A 21,638-nucleotide genomic window follows, 5' to 3' on the forward strand; every position below is an offset into this window, starting at 1 on the left:
CCAGTCAGTATATAAAGTCAGTGTAAATGAGAACACTCCAGTGAATACTATAATAATCACTGTGAACTCCACAGACAAGGATGAAGGGGTCAATGGACATGTCACATATTCCTTCAGTAAAACATCAGGGAATGTCCTTCGTACTGGAACATTCAGTATCAATCCTTTGACTGGGGACATTAAAACACATAGAAAACTTGATTTTGAATTGACACAGAATTATGAGTTATCTGTCCAAGCAAAGGATGGAGGAGGCCTTGTAGCCCATTGTAAAGTCTTAGTAGAAGTAATGGATGAGAATGGCAATGCTCCAGAGATATCAATCACCTCATTCACTACACCTATTCCTGAGAATTCTTCTCCTGGGACCATTATTGCACTTATTAAAGTCAATGATCTGGATTCTGGGGAAAATGGAGAAGTGGACTGTAAACTTTTAGATAAAGTTTCTTTTAGTTTATTATCATCATCTGCCAATTATTACAGAGTTGTGACTGTTAGTCCTTTGGACAGAGAAAAAGTGTCTACCTACAATATCACCATTTTAGCTATGGACAGAGGATCTCCACCACTTTCCAGTAAGAGAGCCATTACCTTGGAAATTTCAGATGTCAATGACAACCCGCCATTCTTTAAGAAATCAAATTATTTTGCTTATGTCCAAGAAAACAATCTACCAGGAGCTTCAATATACAGCATTCAAGCCACAGACCTAGACACCGGAGACAATGCTAAGATTATTTATTCCATTTCCAATGTCGATATAGATCTTCCAGTGACGGCATACCTGTCCATAAATATTGAGACTGGAGTTCTCTATGCTCAGAGATCATTTGATTATGAGCAGCAGAATGAGTTTCTTATACAAGTGTCAGCCTGCTGGAGGTCATTTTGCAGGGCTCTGGCAGGGCTCCTCCTGTTCCTCCTTGCACAAAGGCGGAGGTATCGGTCATGCTGCGTAGTTGCTGCCCTCCTACGGCCTCCTTCACTTCTTCTGATGTACTGACCTTTCTCATGGTAGCGCCTCCATGCTCTGGACACTACTCTGTCACAGAAAAACTTCTTGCCACAGCTCGCATTGATGTGCCATCCTGGATGAGCTGCACTACCTGAGCTACTTGTGTGGGTTGTAGACTCCGTCTCATGCTACAACTAGAGTGAAAGGACCACCAGCATTCAAAAGTGACCAAAACATCAGCCAGGAAGCATAGGGAACTGAGAAGTGGTCTGTGGTCACCACCTGCAGAACCAGTCCTTTATTGGAGGTGTCTTGCTAATTGCCTATAATTTCCACCTGTTGTCTGTTCCATTTGCTCAACAGCATGTGAAATTGATTGTCAATCAGTGTTGCTTCCTGAGTGGACAGTGCGATTTTACAGAAGTGTGATTGACTTGGAGTTACATTGTGTTGTTTAAGTGTTCCCTTTATTTTTTTTGAGAAGTGTGTGTATATATCAATGATACTAACAATCTTAAAATTTTTTGCATAGGGATAACTCATAATGGCACCACTTTAGCAATAGAAGTAAGCCCGGAAATCAGCTGACTAGCTTAAAAAAATCTAAATACAACAACAGAAAAATATGTGGATGATGCTTTTACAGCTTAGATAATGCAGTGTGTAGGCCTTGATCCACTAGCTTGTATCACCCTCATTCCTCTATTTCTAAGTTAGTGGTATAGCATCAGTTATACACAGACAAGCTTCAGAATCTTCAAAACACAATTGTCACAATATACAATACACAAAACTGAAGGGGAGTATGGCGCCAATCCCAAGCGCTATGGGATGCCATCTCCACATGTAAGTGTATTTGAGAGGAATGTTGAGGTATGTTACATGTCCTGAAGAAGGAGGCAGATAGAAGAAGACCCCAGAAATGTATTGACAGATGATGCTATGATTTTAAATTTTATATGTATATATATATATATATATATATATATATATATATATATATATAGGCAACACAATGGGTAAAATTACAGCTATTTAAATCTATTTTTTATTCATGAAGGGGGAGGTTTATCAAAACTTGTGCAAAGGAAGAATGGTGCAGTTGCCATAGCGACCAATCAGATAGCTTTTTTCAGAGGCCCTTGTACAAATGAAAGAATCAATATGATTGGCTGCTCTGGACAACTGCGCCACTCTTCCTCTACACACGTTTTAATAAATCTCCCCCAATCTGTTTTAAACCTCATGCCTATCTCTTTTATGTTCTGCACCTCCCCATTGTAATATCATGCACATTGCACTCTTTTTGCATACCAGATTTTTAGCTAAGGGGTTTAAATGCTTCTAAATCAACAAGACTCCTTGCAGCTCTGCTTTGAGGATGGGTGAGTAGCTGAGCCCCGTTCTGGAAATCACTTGGGGGTCCAATGTTCAGACCCCCTGTGATCAGACACTTATTTCCAATCATGTGGTCATCCAGAGTACTCCTTTCAGGAGATATGACTTTATATCTGCATGCCCATTATATATAATAATATAAATATTGTTTTTGTGTACTTTGTAACAGTTTAGTCATTGGTTTAATGAAAATTAGCATTCTATAAGCACAATTTATTAGGACTTATGGTGGACTTTAAAGAGCAGCAAAATAAAAATAAAAAATAAGCAAGAAAACATGATGATGATAAACATGATAAAGCATTAAGGAGGGATAAAATGTTAGCCTCTGTTGATAGGGGAGCTATATTTCTGCTTTACTCAGGTTCCTCGTAGCTATTGTGAATAAGTAGCGTCAGATAATAAAAATTATGAAAAATGCTCCCTCTTAAATCCCTCTTAAAAAGTGAAAAAATGTTTTACTTATATTCATACCATTTAAAATTAAAGCCATATAGTAAAGCAGTGATATTTCTTTTTATAACATCATAAAATCTGTTCAGCAACCTGAAACAATTTTTTTTATAAATTTACATTATAGATTAATTTACACCCTAAATATTGTAGGGTGTAAATTAAGTAAAATATGTTTGAAAACCACATACTATTAATATTATAACTCAGGATTGTAGTTCCTTAGATTTACCTCTGAGCGCCGCTGTTTAACCAATAAGGAGAAATACAGAACTGGAGATCCACTGGTATTTCCCTCACTTACACACAATATAGGTCTGCAAGAAGAGACACGGACATATTATATATCCTCCCTAAAACAAACACTGGATTTTTCTTTTTTGCTTGATTTGCCAGTGGATTACAAAGAATCAAGTGGATTATTTTGCAGAAAATATATTTTGAAAATGACTGAAATAAAACCTCATCCACAGATACACAAAGGACTCAGATGGCAAGTAACCATTTTTATCTTGTTTTCTTGGCTGTGTCATTCAGTCTCTGGTCAGATTCATTATTCTATTGTAGAAGAAATGAGGAAAGATTCTGTTATAGCAAATATTGCAGATGACCTTGGATTAGATATTAAGCAGCTCCCATCTAGAAAACTGAGGATTGTATCCAGAGCTTCAGAGAGATATTTCTATGTAAATCTAGATAATGGAAATCTGTACATTAAGGACAGGATAGACAGAGAGACATTGTGTAGGGCAGAAGCTTCCTGCTTCCTAACCTTTGATGCTGTGGTTGAAAATCCTTTGAATGTTTTCAGTGTTAATATAGAAATTCAGGATATAAATGATAATTCTCCTGTATTCTACCCTGATATATTTACTATAGAGACAATTGAATTAACATCAGCAGGAACCAGATTTGCTCTACGAACTGCAGAGGATCCAGATACTGGTTCTAATTCTGTACAGTCATATAAGCTCAGTGATAACCAGTATTTTACTCTAAGTGAAGACACCAATCCAGATGGTAGTACATTTCTAGAGCTTGTCCAAGAGAAACCATTAGATAGAGAGATTCAGAGTCTCCATGAGCTCATACTAACAGCTATGGATGGAGGGAAACCTATGACATCTGGAACAGCTTCAATAAGGATCATTGTTACTGATGTTAATGATAATTTCCCAATATTCACCCAGTCAGTATATAAAGTAAGTGTAAATGAGAATACTCCAGTGAATACTACAATAGTCACTGTGAACTCCACAGACAATGATGAAGGGGTCAATGGACAGGTCATATATTCCTTCAGTAAAACATCAGGGAATGTCCATCATACAGGAACATTCAGCATCAGCCCTTTGACTGGGGACATTAAAACACATAGTAAACTGGATTTTGAATTAATAAAAAATTATGAGCTATCTGTCCAAGCAAAAGATGGTGGAGGCCTTGTAGCTCATTGTAAAGTATTGATAGAAGTAATGGATGAGAATGACAATGCTCCAGAGATATCTATCACCTCATTCTCTACTCCTATTCCTGAGGATTCTTCTCCTGGGACAATTATTGCTCTTATCAAAGTCAATGACGAGGATTCTGGGGAAAATGGAGAAGTGGACTGTAAATTTACAGATGAAATTCCTTTTACTTTAATATCATCATCTTCCAGTTATTACAGAGTTGTCACTGTTGTCCCTTTGGACAGAGAAAAAGTGTCTACCTATAATATCAACATTTTAGCTAGGGACAGGGGATCTCCACCACTTTCCAGTAAGAGAACCATTACCTTGGAGATTTCAGATGTCAATGACAACCCACCATTCTTTAAGAAACCAGCGTACTTTGCTTATGTGCAAGAGAACAATTTACCAGGAGCCTCAATATACAGTATTCAAGCCATTGACCTGGACACTGGAGACAATGCTAAGGTTATTTATTCCATTTCCAATGTCGATATAGATCTTCCAGTGACTGCTTACTTATCCATAAATATTGAGACTGGAATTCTCTATGCTCAGAGATCATTTGATTTTGAGCAACAGAATGAATTTCTTATACAGGTGTCAGCAAGAGACAATGGGTCCCCATCACTGAGCAGCAATACAACACTAACTATCCATATAGTGGATCAGAATGACAATCCTCCCAAAATCTTGTACCCATCACAAGACAGTGATGGATCAACAATGTTTGAGATTGTCCCTTTTGCTTCTGAGCCAGGTTCTTTGCTAACCAAAGTGGTGGCAGTGGACGCTGATGCTGGCCATAATGCTTTGCTGTCCTATCATTTTTTTCCAGTATTGGAATCACCATACTTTACAATTAGCCAGCATACTGGTGAAATCAGGACTTCACGTATCTTTCAAGAGAAGGATACATTAAACCATAAGGTCATGGTGGTTGTGAAAGATGGTGGAGACCCCTGTCTTTCATCTTCAGTCACCATTAATCTTGTTATTGCAAATAATTTCCAACAAGTGGCCCCTAAATTTCAAAATAAACTCATAGATGAAGAACAACATTCTAATATACAGCTATACCTAGTGATCGGACTTGCTATAATTTCCTTCCTATTTATTATAACTATTCTTTTGGTCATTATATCGAAGTATAAAAAGTCCAAACCACTTCCAATGTTTGGACCTCTAAGTTCAAGTTTATATCCACCGGTTGATACAAGAATGTTAAGTCAGAACATAAATGGAACATTAACTCTTCCCTATTCATACAATGTATGTGTGGCTTTGGACTCTACTGAGAATGACTTTACTTATATGAATCCAAATCAGAATGTCCCAGTGGATAATCTTATTGATGCTGATGATTCCGGACTTGGAAATGAAACTTTAAAAGCCTCTAACAGTGCTACACAGGTGAGTTACTATAAAGACCTACTTTTACATGTACCTACTGAAGATTTATAAATACCAATACAAATTTACAGATACAATATATACATATACACATTTTGGAGTCATTTGATGTTGTTTTTTTTAAATCATGACTTGTAAGTACATGAAAATTGTACGGTAAAGTCTTTAGCTTTCAGCTAGATCATTGTGTTAAAGCAAACCTTGTGTCATAAAGTTTTGAAAAACCTGCATGCTTAGAATAACAATTAGCAGTGGTGAAAAGGTGTTCAAACTGCTTTAATTTCTTTTAAGCCTGTGAGTGTCCCCTCCATGGTGCACAACTACTGTATTTCTCATTCTCTCCATTTCATGGGGTAGAACTAGGGCTGGATTGTTTTCTAGCAGTACAAACATAGTTACTTCCGTCTTTATTTGGATGGCCAATCACAGAACAGAACTTCTCTCTGTTATGCCATGGCAGTGCTGGTGAAAGTGATCTGGACTGAACATTCTGGTACTTTGAAAGTAAATGAATTATACTACACTTCTATAGATGGCATGTAGAAGGAAATATATTATGTATGCACTAACTGCAAGGTTCTGTGTGAACAGAAAGGAAAGACACATGAACAGCACATTAATCCCATTTTTCATTTTTGCACTTTCGTATTTTCCACCTCACTTTCTAAAAATCATAATGCTTTACATTTTTCACCTACAGACCCATATGGGGGCTTATTTTTTGCACCACCAATTGTACTTTACAACATATCAATCATTTCATCACAAAATCTATAGCGAAACCAGAAAAAAATTTTTGTTGGGCTAAATAAATTAAAAAAATGCCATTTTGTAACTTTTGGGGGCTTACGATTATATGCAGTACACTTTTTGGTAAAAATTACACCATATCTTGGTAGGTCCATATGGTTACAAGAATACCTAATTTGTGTAAGTTTTATTTTATTTTACCACTTTAAAAAATTATAACTACATGCACCAAAATTAGTATGTGTAAAGCTTGTTTATTTTTCTGCATACAGGGCGGTATGAGGGCTCATTTTTTGTGCTGTGATCTGAAGATTTTATTGGCGCCATTTTTGTTTTGATGGGACTTTTTGATCCCTTTTTATAAAAAATTTTATGGTATACAAAGTGACCAAAAATATGCAATTTTGGACATTGGAATTTTTATTACGAGTACAACATTGACCTGGTGGTTTAATTAACATTATATTTTTATAGCTTGGACATTTACGCACGCGGCGATACCACATATGGCACCTGATACCCACCGTGTCAATTGAAAATAAATAATGGAAATAGATATTGAGGCTCAGGGATTTGAATCTTTGGTTAAAATAATTTATTAAATATATATAGTGAATGCCAATCTCATAGGGCCCTTGTGAGTTAGCAATTATACAATAAATCAAGGTAATAGCATAAATATCGCAGAAGGCAAAAAATAGTAGACAAGATAAAAATAAAATAAATAAAATAAGTGTAGTTAATATATAATTGAGGTATATACTTTGCATTCAAATAAGGTGCATTTAATCAGTGACTTCGCATCTGTAATCCAGCCAAATGTCATGAATGAATGAGAGGACCGCACTTTGTAATCCAAAGGGGGATAGTACAATGGTAATACGCATCCTTTGTAGAAACAGATACTTTGTATGCACTTGTGATGATGTGTCTGTACTTAGTTCTCTATACAAGAGTTTCGCCGTCTCAGCGGTATGCAGCGATATTACAGATAAGTAACTGTTCTTCAAATTTGTTTCAATACGTGCATATAGTTAATGGTGGATGGTAACACAATCCCTTTAGGCAAAGAGTTCACTGCTAGAGGCCGTGCAGTCTCAAAAGTATGCAGGGGAATAGGTGGTCTAATTTCTGGGGGACTGAAGCGCTTCAATTGTATAACATATCCATGTATATAGTACCTGGTATGCGGCTGACAATCTTGACAGTGGTAGAAGGTGACTTACCGTTGGAGACACGGCCGTATCATGTGATACAGCAAGGAGATGGATAGCGGTGGGTCTGGTAACGTATTCCGTAGATAGGATGGCTCTGTAAGGTATAAGCTGAACGAGTTTCAAGTCCTCCATGGGACTTTTCCTCAGCAGCTAAGGGGGGGGGGTTAAATAAATCATTTACAAATATGTTGCAGATCACATAGGCTATCAAATGGAAACAAGTTGGCTGTCTACAGTGAGCATTAAAAGGAAATATTATTTAAACCAGTTCTTATTGTGAACATTTTTTATTAGAGAAGGATAATAAAACAACAAACTGATAAGGTAGTGTATTTACTGTAACTCCTTTTTTACTCCCTGATTTATATTAGGGGTCCTCAGAGTATAATACACTAGTAAATTATTTTGTCAAGTAACTACCATTCATGGTAGCTGCCGTAAAGCATGCACATTCTACTGCACTATAAGTGTGTGTCTGCAAGGTGTCAGCAACCGGGGAAGTTTTCTATTTTAATTGCTCCAGCTTTAAATGTAAAAAACATATATATATATATATATATATATATATATATATATATATATATGTATATATATTAGAGGTGCACCAAAATGGAAATTTCAGAACCGAAACGAAACCGAAAAAAAAAAAAATGTCCGTCCGAAACCGATACTGAAACCGAAAATGACTTCTCCCCGTCTTCTGGTAAAATGCAGCGCTCCGCTCATTAGATTAGATTCCCCCACATTAGATTGCCAGCTCCCCCACATTAGGTCGGGAGTTCCCCCACATTAATAGGCAGCTCCCCCACAATAGTAGGCAGCTCCCCCACAATAGTAGGCAGCTCCCCCACAATAGTAGGCAGCTCCCCCAAATTAGGTAAGCATTTCCCCCACAATAGTAGGCAGGTTCCCCACAATAGTTGGCAGTTCCCCCACAATATTAGGCAGCTCCCCCCAACAATATTAGGCAGCTCCCCCCACATTTGTAGGCAGCTCTCCCCCACATTAGGTCAGCAGTTCCCCCACAATAGTAGGCAGGTTCCCCACAATAGTAGGCAGTTCCCCCACAATATTAGGCAGCTTCCCCCCACATTAGGTCAGCAGTTCCCCCACAATAGTAGGCAGCTTCCCCCACCCCACAGACATACAGCTTCCAGCCATATACAGTGTATGGCTGGGAGCTGTATGTCTGTACTGCTGCCCCCACAGTGATCCGGTCATTGCTCCTCTGGCCCGGGGTCACATCTACTGCTATGGCCTATGGACCATAGCAGTAAGTGCCGGGACCGAGGGAGCGGTGACCGGAACACCGAAGAAGATGACGCGGTCACTTACCAGGCCCAGGCCAGCGCGCGTTCTCCTGCGATGATCCTGTGGTCCTCCTGCGTCTCTATGGTTGTACGCCCGGGACGTCATCCCTTATATATATATATATATATATATATATATATATATATATATTAAAGGTATGTGATATACAGTGTGCAATATATATATATATATATATATATATATATAATAGTATTTTTAAACTATTTAAAATAAGTATTATTAAAATTAATATTATTTCTTAATATTTGAAGACAAAACAATAGCATCAGAGTGTAGAAGAAGGTAGAACAAAAAGTGTTTGCTAATAACTAATCACTAAGTTTTGCTTATAAAAAAAAAAGGTGTATATTTATGGGTTATTGATTTAACCTTTGTTATGATTTGCCGCCACCATAAAAAATATTTTACTTTGGGTTTTGCTAGTGGATTACATTGTAACCTGTTAGAATGTAACCTGTGATCATTTCTAAACATTTCTAAGAAATTATACTAATAATCTTACAAAATATTAAAAAAAAAGACTGTCAAGAAATACTAGATAAGTTTTAATACTTTCTTGAGGAAATTAAATGTTATAAGATAGTAAGATAGAAAGATACATGAAAGTATACAGAAAATATATATCAGCATTGCAGTTCCTCAATTGCACCTCTGAGCGCCGCTGTTTAACCAATAAGCAGAATAAAAAATAACTGGAAATCCACTGGCATTCCCAGTGCCTGCACACATTGCAGATCTGAAAAAGGAAGCACAGACATCTTTTGGATTTTCTCTATACAGAATTTATGGATATTTGACTTTATTTTTCTAAAAAGATTTATCACCTATACAGCTGTATTACAACCAATCTCTAGACAAACTGCTGCTGCAGTAGATATAAAGGGGGACATGAAAATTCTTATATGGATGTCCAAAGGACTCAGTTGGCAAGTAACCATTTCTATCTTATTTTGGCTTTGTCATTCAGTCTCTGGTCAGATCAATTATTCTATTGTAGAAGAAATGAGGAAAGACTCTGTTATAGCAAATATTGCAGATGACTTTGAATTAGATATTAAGCAGCTCTTATCTAGAAAATTAAGGATTGTATCTGATGTTTCAGAGAAATATTTCTATGTGAACCTGAATAATGGGAATCTGTATGTAAGGGACAGAATAGACAGAGAGACATTGTGTGGGACAGCAGCCACCTGCTTCTTATCCTTTGATGTTGTGGTTGAAAATCCTTTAAATATCTTTGGAGCTAAAATAGAAATTCAGGACATCAATGACAATCCTCCAAGATTTTTTCATGATACATTTACTCTAGAAATGATAGAATCAACTTCATCTGGAACAAGATTTGTTTTACAAAGTGCAGAAGATCCAGATATTGGCTCTAATTCCCTACAGATATATAAGCTCAGTGATAACCAGTATTTTACACTGAATGAGAAGATCAGCAGTGATGGGAGTAAATCTCCAGAGCTTGTGCTAGAAAAAACTTTAGATCGAGAGTCACAGAACATTCATGAATTGATATTGACAGCTATGGATGGAGGAAGCCCTGTGAGATCTGGAACTACAATGATTAAAGTTGTTATAACAGATGTAAATGACAATTTCCCCATGTTTACACATGAAGTATACAAAGTCAATGTTAGTGAAAATATTCCAGTAAATACTACAATAATAGTTGTAAAGGCAACCGATGGAGATGAGGGGGTCAATGGAAAAGTCACATATTCCTTTAGTAAAACATCAGGAAATGTCCATCATACAGGAACATTTAGCATCCACTCTATGACTGGGGACATTAAAATAATTAGTAAATTTGATTTTGAACAGATAAGAAACTATGAACTGTCAGTCCAAGCCAAAGATGGAGGAGGCCTTGTTTCTCATTGTAAAGTATTAATAGAAGTTATAGATGAAAATGACAATGCTCCTGAGCTATCAATCACTTCATTATTTAGTCCTATACCTGAGGACTCTCCAACTGGCACTGTGATAGCTCTTATAAGAGTACGAGATCAAGATTCTGGAGCTAATGGAGAAGTTGACTGTACAATGTTGGAAGTCCTACCATTCAAGTTAATATTATCATCTGGTAGTTATTATAGAATTGTTACTACCAGGTTCATGGACAGAGAGGATGTATCAAGCTACAACATTACCATTTTAGCTACTGACAAAGGATCTCCTCCATTGTCCAGTAGACAGATGATCGTACTTGGGGTGTTAGATGTTAATGATAATCCACCAATATTTACAAAATCTAACTATGTTGCCTATATACCAGAGAATAATTTACCAGGGGCCTCAATATACAGTATACAAGCCTCAGATTCTGATACAGGTGATAATGCTAAAATCATTTATTCAATATTTAGCACTAATCCAGAAGAAATCACTGCATCTTCATATTTTTCTATCAATATAGAGACAGGAGTCCTCTATGCCCAGCGATCATTTGACTATGAGCAACACAAGGAGTTCCAAATCCAAGTATCAGCAAAGGACAATGGGTCCCCACCTTTGAACAGCAATGCTACATTATTTATCCACATAATGGATCAGAATGATAATGTACCAAAGATCTTGTACCCATCACCAGATAGTGAGGGAGGTTCTGTGTTTGAGATGGTGCCTTTTGACTCAGAACCAGGTTCTTTAATAACTAAAGTGGTGGCAGCAGATGCAGACTCTGGACATAACGCATGGCTCTCATATCATTTCATGTCAGAGTCAGCTCATTTTATCATTGATCAAAGTACAGGTGAGATCAGGACATCACATGTCTTTCAGGAGAAGGATGCATTGAGCCATAAAGTTGTGGTGATAGTGAAAGACAATGGAGATCCACTACTGTCATCCACGGCTACTATCAATCTTTTTGTTGGAAATAATTTTCAGCAGATTCTTCCTAAATTTGGGAATAAAGTCACTGATGAAGATCCTCAATCTAATATACAGTTATACTTGGTGATCACCCTTGCTCTCATTTCATTTCTGTTCATTATAACTGTTTTGTTGGTCATTATATCAAAGTGCAAGAAAACCAAGCCCCTTCCTATCTTTGATACATTTAGCTCTACTTTGTATCCTGGAGATCCTAGAATGCTGTCCCAATATCCAAATGGGACTTTAACACTTCCTTATTCTTACAATGTTTGTGTGGCTTTGGATTCAAGTCAAAATGACTTCACTTATATGAAACCAAATCAGGATGTCCCTGTGGATAACCTCATTGATGCCGACGATTCTGGACTTGGAGGGGAACTTGTCAAAGATAACATTCCACCAAGCAATGATATGCAGGTGAGTTTACATTTAGATATACACATGGATACATTTTAAATCCCAAGTAATATGATGCTAGTTTTATGAAGATCAAGATATGAAATATATTTAATATTTTATACAACATAATTATAATGCAGTAAACAATACTAGATTCGGCCTTTTTATGTCACTGTATTTTCAGGCAATGTGTACAGTAGCTTTATATCCCTTTTAGGTTTGTGAAAACTCTCTTACTTAGGTATGTTCTCAATACATCTACATTTGTTTTGTTTTTTAAATTAAAACCATTTATATCATCAAGGCCTGTAATGTCAACCACTGTATAAATGCAGAAGGTGATTTTTAAAAGAAAATATTTAGTCAGAGGGTCTTAAAATGTAATTATTGCTTATCTTTGTTCCATTAATCAGTAGGACAACTAACGGTAAGAAACTTTGAAATCACTGGTAAATCCATCTTCAGTGAAGGATAATAAAGGCAGATCAGGTTACAGCTGCTGCCATAAAATTATCCTCTCCATAAGTTTAAGGAGGGGGAAGAGAAAGCAAACCTGTAAAACCTGTATAAAGCAAGAGTGGTACAGTTGCCCATAGAAACCAATCAGATGGCTTCTTTCATTTTTCAGATGCCTTTTTTTTAAATAAAAGAAGCAATCTGATTGATTGCTATGGGCATCTGTACCATTCTACAGACACATACATGTGGCGTTGCTACGGTTTCTACATCTACTAAGTGTTCTATCTAAACTCACTGCTGGCTTCAAATCCTTACTGCTAAGTACTGTTCTATCATGTCTTCCATTCTGCTACTTTTGAGTGAGATGAGAGATAGGGGAGCAGAATTTCCTCTTCTATGTGCTGTATATTTGAGATATGATAAACTCTAGTCTCTGCCTATTATAAGACAATTAAGATGGGGCCTACAGAGGGGAAATTGCTGATAAATGCAGAATACAAATAATATATGGCCAGGATAAAAATAATAATGTCTAGAAAAACTGCTATTTGTACACATGCATAACAGTTTGTACTTAAGGTCACTTGCAGCAACTATAGTTATGTCCTCCATGTAATCTTAATGCTACTTTGTAATGCTATTTTTAAAAAGTTGTCAAACTCATGTGTCTATTTATATGTACATAGCAAAAATATTGATAATCCAAAATAATTCATTAATATACATAATAATTAACTAATCCTAGGAAAGTATTGCAATTGCAGCTACATCGCTTCTTTCATGTTGTGTGTGAGAAAACCAATAGTGATCAACTCTTATTTTGCTTTTAATATATTAGTATATACTAGACGGCGTTATATATTCTCTTCTTTTATTTATAAACTAAACAAGTTAAGTCTATCTTAGAGACAAATACTAGAAAGTGGTGCAAGATGGTGAGAAAGTAGAATCACAAAGGTCTTAGTTTCAATGCAAGTTACTAGTTAGTAACTTGTATTGGAACTAGTGCCCCATGTGACCCTACTTTCTTGTCACCATGAACCCCTTGCTGGTTTATCATCTGTGTTTGGACTGTCTACTCCCAGGAATGATCAAGCCTGCACTGTTACTACCAGGAATATTTAACATCTTCAGAGATGTTGCACTCTTAGTGTATCACCATTCAGCAAGTGTGATTCTACCACAATATTCTGCAAGCTCCAGATTCCTTCTTCACAAGGGGCATGCGCCTTTTGCTCTCTTCTTCTTTTGTTAGAGACTAATATGGGATAAATATGTTTCAATAAGTGCTAAAGTCACAAAATATAGCATAGATAAAGTAATACATCATTTTCATACCACCCATGTCAGTATAACTAGTAGTTTAATAGTTGATATTGATGGAAAAATGTTATAGCTCTATATAGTAGCATAAGTGGAACATTTGAGAGAGGAACATGGATTCTATCATCTCTTCTATTGTTTGTTATTTTTCTCCCTCACTTATATAAGTTAGGGAACGGCACCGTGGTTGAGGCCACCCTGTAAAGGAGGTGGGTCCCTCAAAAGGCAGGGACTGAAGGAGGTGTCATCTAGCTTAGTATGCACTTACCCTTGATCTTTCCATCCCTAAAAGTTTCAGTTACTACATCTAGCAGAAATGATTTAACATCTACTATCATATTGGGGGTTGCCTAATCTAGCTCTTTACCTCCCCTGCTAGATCCTGTTAAGAAATCATCTATTTATCTGTTTTATCCTTTGCTCCGCGGTCTGTGACCATCTCCACACATTCACATACACTATTTTATTGCTGTTATTACACATTTTTTGCGTTGCACATATTATTATTATATGTGTAAGAGCTAGGTAAAATAATTTTTAAGTGTATGATATTAAACTTTGTTTTATTGTTTTACAAAAAAGAGGCTCCTCTCAGAGGGATGCCCTAAGAGGGTCGTAACCAAGTGAAACAGGGCAAAACAGAGTAGCCTCTATTTTAAACTTTTAGTTTTATTGTGTCAATACTGCACCAAACTTTGTCTAATAGCAAGATAACATATTTTATATAATATTTTTTTTTAACATACTAATGTGTTAGTATTCGGTATTTAGCATGAGTTTGTCATCATGATAATATTTTTGGCGCAGATCTCTTATCATCCATCCTCAATTCTCTCAGAATATTTCTGCTCAACATGTAATAAGAAAATATTAAGACTATTAGATCTGGGTAGGGGCAGCATCATGACAAATTCATTGAGGCCTTCAGCTGTTTAGAGCCTTAAATATTTATGTACATATTTCTGATACATTTAATATAAAATATAAATACTTTACCAGCATTTAAATAATGTATACAATTGTATAATATTTTTTATTACAATTGTATATATTCCGATATTTGTTTCCATACTTTATTTATATACCAATTATACAATTATCTAAATAATAAGGATCTTATACATATTAACATATTATTACCATACCATACACATAAAATAATTTAAAATTTTTACCCTCCCCTCCCCCCAAAAAAAAAAAAAAAAAACATCAATCAAAACAAACAAAAGTAAACAAAAAACGAAAAAAAAATTCTTCTTCCACTTTAACCCCTTAAGGACCACGGGTGTTTCCATTTTTGCACTTTCATTTTTTCCACCACCAATTCTACTTTGCAGTGACATCAGTCATTTTACCCAAAAATCTACAGCGAAATGGGAAAAAAATCATTATGCAATTTTTCGGTACAAATGACACCTAATCTTTATTCTGTAGGTCCATACGATTAAAATGATACCCTACTTATATAGGTTTGATTTTGGCGTACTTCTGGAAAAAATCATAACTACATGCAGGAAAATGTATATGTTTAAAATTGTCATCTTCTGACCCCTATAACTTTTTTATTTTTCTGCGTATGGAGTGGTATGAGGGCTCATTTTTTGCGCTGTGATCTGAAGTTTTTATTGGTATGATTGTTGTATTGATTGGACTTTTTGATCACTTTTTATTCATTTTTTCCTGAAATAAAAAGTTATCAAAAATACGCTATTTTGGAATTTGGAATTTTTTTCGCGTACGCCATTGACCCTGCAGTTTAATTAATGATATTAAATATATATTTTTGTAGTTCGGACATTTACGCATGCGGCGATACCACATATGTTTATATTTATTTTTATTTACATGTATTTGTTTTTTTCATGGGAAAAGGGGGGTGATTTGGACTTTTAAGGGGAAAGGGTTAAATCACATTTATTACCTTTTTTTTTACACTTTTTTTTGCAATGTTATAGCCCTTATGACATTGCCTGCACTGATTGCCAGCACTGTTCACTGCAAAGCCATAGCTTTGCATTGATCAGTGTTATCGGCGGTCGAACCTCAGGCTTGGAGCAATCAATTGCCGATTGGATGTGCTGACAGAAGGTGAGTGACCCTCCACTCACGTGCTAACTGATCGGGACTCTGCATTTTCACTGATGGTCCCGATCAACACCACAGAGCAGCCGGGAAGGTTTTACTTTCCTTTTAGATGAAAGAGTTAATAGCACGTGGCACCGTAAATATTTATTCCTATTTTTCTACAATATATATTCATCCTAACTTTCCTGCCAATTTTGTCTATTTCCTTCAGTGGGTACTTCTAACGTTTTTTGTTCCATTTCTCTTCAATTCCTCTTCCTTTTTTATTTCAATATTTAAAATATATATTTCTAAAACTATAGAATGTAAACAAAGTATAATATATCATACTTTTAGTGAAACTGTTTCAGACCGCAGTTCCTTACTTTCACCTCAGAGCGCCGCTGTTTAACCAATAAGGAGAAGAATACAGAACTGGAGATCCATTTGTATTTTCCTTGCTCACACACATACTGCAGACTTGCAAGAAGAAACACAGTCATATTCTGGATTTTCTCTAAACAAAATACAGGATATTTAATATTACTTTGCTGGATTTTTACTCTGTATTTACTAGACTCTACTATTTATACTCTGTTTTACTGGATTATAAATGCTGATTTTACTAAGGATTAGAGAAGTCAGAATGCCTGAGATGCATCATCACACCCAGGAATACAAAGGACTCGGATGGCAAGTAATATTTTTCTTTCTATGGGTTTGGCTGTGTCATTCAGTCTCTGGTCAGATCCATTATTCTATTTTAGAAGAAATAAGGAAAGATTCTGTTATAGCAAATATTGCAGATGACCTTAAATTAGATATTAAGCAGCTTTCATCTAGAAAACTTCAGATTCTATCCCACATTTCAGAGAGATATTTCTATATCAGTCTAGAAAATGGAAATCTATATATTAAGGACAGGATAGACAGAGAGACATTGTGTGGGACAGAAGCTTCATGCTTACTAACCTTTGATGCGGTGGTTGAGAAACCATTCAGTGTCTTCAAAGTGACAATAGAAATTCAAGATATAAATGACAATGCTCCAAGATTTTTTCATGAAACCTTTACTGTAGAAATGGTGGAACTGACTTCACCAGGAACCAGATTTGCTTTGCAAAATGCTGAAGATCCAGATATAGGTACTAATTCTGTACAGTCATATAAGCTCAGTGATAACCAGTATTTTACATTAAATGAGAAGATCAGCAATGATGGGAGTAAATCTCCAGAGCTTGTGTTACAAAAACCTTTAGATCGAGAGGCACAAAACATTCATAAATTGGTATTAACAGCCATGGATGAAGGTAATCCTGTAAGATCTGGCAATGCTGTACTCAAGATTATTGTAAGTGATTCAAATGATAATTTTCCTATATTTACCCATGAAGTCTACAAAGTCAGGGTAAATGAAAATATACCCATTAATACTACAACAATAATAGTAAATGCAACTGATAGAGATGAGGGTGTATATGCCCAAATCTCATATTCCTTCAGTAAAACATCAGTTAATGTCCATCATACCGGCATGTTTAGCATAAACCCTATAAGTGGTGAAGTTAAAACCAAAAAGCCATTAGACTTTGAAGCTGTAAGAAACTATGAGCTCTCTATACAAGCTAAAGATGGAGGAGGCCTTGTTGCCCATTGCAAAGTATTGATAGAATTAATAGATATAAATGACAATGCTCCTGAGATATCCCTCACTTCATTTTCTACTCCTATTCCTGAGGACTCCCCACCTGGTACGGTAGTAGCTCTCATAAGAGTCCATGATCAAGATTCTGGAGCAAACGGAGAAGTTGACTGCAAACTTATGGAAGAAATAACCTTTGCTTTGATGTTAACATCTGATAATTATTATAGAATTGTTACCGCAAGGTCCATTGATCGAGAAAAAGAATCCACTTATAACATTACCATATTAGCTAATGACAGAGGTTCTCCTTCACTTTCTAGGAGAAAATCAATCACTTTGGAGGTATCAGATATTAATGATAATCCTCCAATATTTATAAAATCTACATATATTGCATATTTACCAGAGAACAATTTGCCAGGAACTTCAATTTACAGTGTCCAAGCTTCAGATCCTGATACTGGAGACAATGCTAAAATAATTTACACAATAAGCAACACCATGGCAGAAGAACTACCAATATCCTCATATCTTTCCATCAATATAGAGACTGGAGATCTTTATGCTCAAAGATCATTTGACTATGAGAAGCATAAAGAGATGGTGATACAAGTAACTGCTAAAGACAATGGATCTCCCTCTCTGAGCAGCAATGCTACATTGATTATCCGCATAGTAGATCTCAATGATAATGCACCAAAGATCTTGTACCCATCTCCAGATATTGTTGGGTCAACTGCATTTGAGATGGTGCCTTTTGCAGCTGAACTAGGTTCTTTAGTAACAAAGGTGGTTGCAGTGGACATGGACTCTGGACATAATGCTTGGCTCTCCTATGATTTTTTATCAGTCTCAGAATCGTCTTATTTTACCATTAATCATCAAACTGGGGAAATAAGGACTTTACGTATCTTTCAAGAAAGGGATTTATTAAATCATAAGGTTGTGGTTATAGTGAAGGACAATGGTGTTCCTTTACTATCAGCTACTGTCACAGTTAGTCTTGTTATTGCAGATAATTTCCAACAGGCCATTCCAAAATTCAAATATGAAATTAGTGAGGAGACTCAGTCCAATTTACAGCTATATCTGGTCATTTCTTTGGGGCTCATCTCCTTGCTATTTATTGTAACCGTGATACTGGTCATAATTTCTAAATGTAAAGAGTCAAAACCTGCACCAGAATTTGGAACTCTAAGGACAAACCTATATCCTCCTCTTGATCCCAGAATTCTGTCCTGGTATAGTGATGGATCTCTTCCTCTGCCACACTCTTACAATGTTTGTGTAGCTTTGGATTCTTGTGAAAATGACTTTACTTACATGAAATCGAAAGAAGAAGTACCGGTGGAAAATCTTATTGATGCTGACGATTCAGGACTTGGAAATGACAGTTCGAAAGACTCTTCTAATAGTTCAGTGCAGGTGAGTGTAAACTATATGACTTGAAAACTTGATATCTTATGTCTTATCTTATCAGAGATGTTGGCTTTAATCGGTGGCACACCACAAATACAACAAATCCTTATGTGCCGTAGCAAAATGTCATGTTATGTATTAATATAGCACTTTAAGAAGTCTGTGTATTGTAAAACAATATCTAAATAATTAACAAAATGTCAGTGCTGTCTTTTTTGGACAAAAGAAAATATAAATTGTATTACCATGGTCATCTCTGCAAGCAATTGAAAGGCTATGTCCAGTTTTGGACTTGTTTACCAGGGGTTTTGCTGCAAATCCACAGCAAATTTGTAGCCTATCGGTGCCAAAACCTTTATTTGTTACACACTGACATCACTGCAGATTTCACTGTCAATTTCTGATTTTACCCTTTAAAATAGGCAATGAAACAGATTTTAAAATCAGAATGAATGCCCTGATTTCCCTTTAGGCTTTTTCTGTGCCATGTGGATGGGACTTTAAAAACCAATCCAACTGTGCTCCTAGGACAGAAACATCAGGAATTTCCCCTTATTTTGCATGACCCTTAAAGGATCCATCCAGTGATGCTTTGTGGCAGGATATCTTTTCAAAATTCCCAAGTAACTTCTGAGCTCAAAACTTTCCAGATTAGGATACATATTTGCTTGGAATCCTTCTGCCAGAGCATCACTGGATGTAGGCTTTAACTCAAAATCCTAATCCCTTTATTTGCTGGCAGTGTATTTCCCTGCTGGGAGGTGTCCTGCACAGTTTTGTACTAGTGACACAAGGAATAGGATCAACCGAAACTGTGTCTCCTCTCTCAAAGGCTCCCAGAGGAGCTGCTTACAGCTCTTCTAGTATCTGAAATTTAATATCTAAGAGTGGCAACTAATCTTAAGTGATAATAGGTAAGTAAAAATAGACAGTGATGAACCTTTTACTTTCCATCAGCCTTCATGAATACTTCTGTTGATTTGTTGGGGTATTTTAAATAGCTTTATGTAAAAAATACTCTGTGCCGTAAGGTTAATTGGTTACAAGGATTATTGTCAAGAAGAAATATGCAAGGCCTCTAAGTATCTCAAATTTTTAAGAGATTATATTTTATATCTCCATTTTTTGTGAAGCTCAATGTTGTCAAAGTTTGACATTTGACCTACTGTACCTAATGAGATTCTATCACTGAAGAGCCCACATACATCTAGAGTTAAGTTTGTACTGTTTATCAATAAGTCAACACCTGTGATTACTTTTTGATTTCATTTATCTTCATTCTTATAAAGGTCAGAAACATTTATATTCTGTAACTGAGAGCCTTATGAGCTATTACACAGGTTATTTTTTTAAATACATTTTTATTATTCTTTTATTGTTGGATGCCAACTACAACTTTATTTTACCATGATACAATTTTTGGGTCCTATTCTTGTTGGGCAGCTTGTATATCAGTTATTCACATTGTGGTTATCAGTTGGAATAAAATAATAGGTGCTGGTAAAATTGTAAATATGAACAAAATTAGACATGTATAGTATGGGTTAGGATTAGTAGTTTGGTAGGCCTTTATATAAGAATGATGATAATAATAATGATGTATGTTATTTAAATTTTCCTAAATATCTGCAAGGTTTCATAAATTAAATACTTAGTGATTTATGGCTATTCTTGATGTTCTTCTGTACTTCCCAGCGCTTAGTACAGAGTTTTTTGGCCCATAAAATGTTATTTAGGTAATTTTATACTTCCCCCAACTACTTCCTGCTTGGTTGTCCGACTCGTATTTTAGGTTTACCTTGAGATGCTCCTCTGCCTTCTTCTACAGAATTTACTGAAGGTCTTGTCCCATCTAATAGAACCATCTTAACCTAAGAGGCATTTCCCAAAAGTCCAGGCAAACCAACCAGATGAAGGTTGCTGGAGCTGTTGCTTGTCAACTGAGGGAAAGCTTCATCCATGATATCTATATGGCCTCATATCATTGTCTATAAAGGGGTACTCCAGTGCAAAAAAAAAAAAATCTAAATCAACTAGTGCCAGTCAGAAAGTTAAACAGATTTGTAAATTATTCTATAAATCTGTTTAACTTTCTGGCACCAGTTGATCTGAAAAAAACTGTTTTCCACTGGAGTACCCCTTTAATTCTATATTTTCTTCATTATCTTTGTTATCTATTGCATGAATACTTTTACACTCATTTAAAATGGTTTACAGTAAGGATTACATTAAATACAGTGAAATAAAGTTGTACTTTAGGGACTGGTCAATTTCTTTATTTTTTGTAGTGAGTAGTATCATGGCCATTGTGTTTGAGGATGATTTTTTTTTCAACTCATTGTATATTTTACAAAATCATGCTCTGATTTTCTTTCTTCTTCATTGAAATTACATTTCTATATGATATCATCACTTTATGCAGAAAACTTTAGGAAAGTTAAAAGAAAAAAATGAGTACAGATATATTGCCA

The 21,638-nt window shown here is 35.8% G+C and overlaps 1 protein-coding gene across 15 annotated transcripts in view; it reads left to right on the forward strand.

Annotated features, from left to right (window-relative positions):
* LOC130267280 (protocadherin gamma-A4-like) overlaps nt 1-21,638 on the forward strand; it is a 357,909-nt gene that overhangs the window by 157,231 nt on the left and 179,040 nt on the right. Inside the window, exon 1 of one of the 15 annotated variants that reach the window (XM_056516793.1) lies at nt 3,283-3,302. The exons of 12 other annotated variants lie outside the window; for them this stretch is intronic. In XM_056516793.1, the coding sequence (XP_056372768.1) occupies nt 3,300-3,302 (3 nt within the window). In that variant the 5' untranslated portion in view covers nt 3,283-3,299. Of the gene's footprint in view, nt 1-3,282; nt 3,303-9,720; nt 12,276-16,652; nt 19,174-21,638 lie in introns of those variants that run through there. 2 more of the 15 variants (XM_056516774.1, XM_056516759.1) reach the window with 2 other exon arrangements.

The sequence above is a fragment of the Hyla sarda genome, chromosome 4 (assembly GCF_029499605.1).
Source record: "Hyla sarda isolate aHylSar1 chromosome 4, aHylSar1.hap1, whole genome shotgun sequence".
NCBI classification, from domain to species: domain Eukaryota; kingdom Metazoa; phylum Chordata; class Amphibia; order Anura; family Hylidae; genus Hyla; species Hyla sarda.